This window comes from Trachymyrmex septentrionalis, unplaced genomic scaffold, assembly GCF_001594115.1.
Source record: "Trachymyrmex septentrionalis isolate Tsep2-gDNA-1 unplaced genomic scaffold, Tsep1.0 scaffold196, whole genome shotgun sequence".
In the NCBI taxonomy this organism is placed as follows: domain Eukaryota; kingdom Metazoa; phylum Arthropoda; class Insecta; order Hymenoptera; family Formicidae; genus Trachymyrmex; species Trachymyrmex septentrionalis.
In genome coordinates, this window is record NW_017305135.1 from 144,481 (window position 1) to 146,541 (window position 2,061).

Consider the following 2,061-nt stretch of genomic DNA (forward strand, 5'->3'; position numbering starts at 1 on the left):
ATGTATACATAACGTAAAGCGTCAGAGCAGAAGATTTGGCGGCAATCTGAGGAACGTACACGCACTCCTCTGCACTGCCCTACCGCGACGCGCGAGGGAGAGAGATCGATAGAGCGAATCGAGAGGAAAAGAAAGACAAAGACAGAAAACGCTTGTGAAAGAAGGACCGTGAGGATCGGCAAAGTTGTCGGAGCGGTCACCAGCGCGGCGGTCGACCAAGCCAGTCGACCTGCTGGGGCCCGCCGCGCCGGCCAATCAGCCAAGCCAACCCAGGCCCAGCCATCACGTTCAGCCGCGCTGCGTTGCGCTGCGCCGCGCCGCGCCGCGCGCTGCGCTTCGTTGCTTCGCGCTGCGCTCGCGTCTCTCGCGCTCGGCCGAAGCCGAGCAGCCAGCACTGCCTAGCAGTCACTGGTACTACTGCCACTACTGACAGTCAGTGCGCGACGAACCTTCGTTGCGTGTTCCACCGCGTTCCGACCAATCGACGTCTCGCCAATGTTTGAAAAAAAAAATACACACAAAGAAGTAGAAAGAATAAAGATGAAAAAAAGAGGATGACCACGACGCGAGATGCATCGGAAGCTCCGGCGAGATCGCGTAGCTTCTCTACTCACTTCTTCTACTCACCTGGTACCTACCCCCCCGCTCACCGTACGTGCTCCATAGCCGCGAGTCGGCGATTCAGGCGATTGTCAGGTGCGCGTTCCGTATCTCTCCATCAACCGTATGCGAGAGCGCTGCTCTCTGTTCGCTGCTCCAGTTTGTGAGTATGTGTTGTGCGCGATGTGACCCGAGTGTATTACACCATGCGATGTACGAGAATTTCGGCGTGTGAAAAAGAATAGGAAAGAGACATTTGTACGAAGCGAGGAGAGTGTAAGAGAGAAGGAAAGAGAGAGAGAGAGAGAGAGAGAGAGAGAGAGAGAGAGAAGCGACATGGCGCCCCCCGACAGATCGCCTCGCCCTAGCTCCGGTCTCAGCCTCTCCGTGCTAGGTAAGTGCTTTAATTCTTTGCATTGTCTATTCTTCGTGTTTTCTTTATGACATTTACTTACTATTTTTCTTTCAACACAGTCGCAAAATTATTCGCGTGGTCGACTTTATTAAATTATTTTAGAAAGTAAAGTTTCCAGTGTACAATTAAACTCGTGCGAATGGATTAAAATTTATTCATTCAAAATACGTATAGAATTGCAACAGACTTTATGTTCTAGTCTTGTACTTGTGTATTCTAGAAAATGCAAATTTTCATTTTCTACTCTCTCGTAGTATTTTTTACTAGATATCGTATGACAGTTGTTTCTAATAAAATAACAGAAACTATAATAATTAAATCTTTCTGTTAGCATACAATATATACACTTGTATATATGTTATCTTTAAAGTTAATTAACGATGATGCATCAGTGGCATTATTGATATTCTCAACATTCGCAACAAAATTAATTATCGAAAGCGAGAGAGAGAGAGAGAGAGAGAGAGAGAGAGAGAGAGAGAATCTACTCATCGTGCACGGTTCAATCGCGTTGATTCTCTGGCACTTAAATCGCGTGCTGTCACACATTAATTATTAGAAACGCGATTAAACTTTACATGAAACTTCCTCAAACACGCATGCTACAGTTCTGATAACAATATTATGTAAGAAGATTGGATTAACATTTTTTATGAAAATCATTAAACTTGTTATATGTAATAAAATAATATGCAGAGTGTTAAAATAATCTCTCTAGGAAGGACAAGTACAATAGTATATTAAAAAAATAATTTAACAGTGTAAGTTTAATTGTAAGTCTAATAATTTGTTGTCAAGCGTTGTCTCATCTTGTTATAGAATAATAGTAGTCTTTAATTTTAGATAAACGCCGCAAGATTCAACTTGATGATGAATAAAGTCCAAATTAAAACTGTGGGAAATTGACGTGTGTTACCACACCTGTATTCTAAATACATATTTGACGCTCTCTCAAATGGAACACTTCCGTTTTCATGTTTGTATATATATATATATATATATATATATATATATATATATATATATATATAATATATATATATTAT

General features: G+C 42.0%; 1 protein-coding gene across 2 annotated transcripts in view; it reads left to right on the forward strand.

The window, feature by feature from the left end:
• The window catches only part of LOC108747160 (protein TANC2), a 27,119-nt gene that overhangs the window by 9,091 nt on the left and 15,967 nt on the right, over positions 1-2,061 (forward strand). Inside the window, exon 1 of one of the 2 annotated variants that reach the window (XM_018484450.1) lies at positions 386-994. The exons of the other annotated variant lie outside the window; for it this stretch is intronic. Coding sequence (XP_018339952.1) covers positions 937-994 — 58 coding nt within the window. The 5' untranslated portion in view covers positions 386-936. Of the gene's footprint in view, positions 1-385; positions 995-2,061 lie in introns of those variants that run through there. 2 annotated transcript variants of the gene reach the window in all.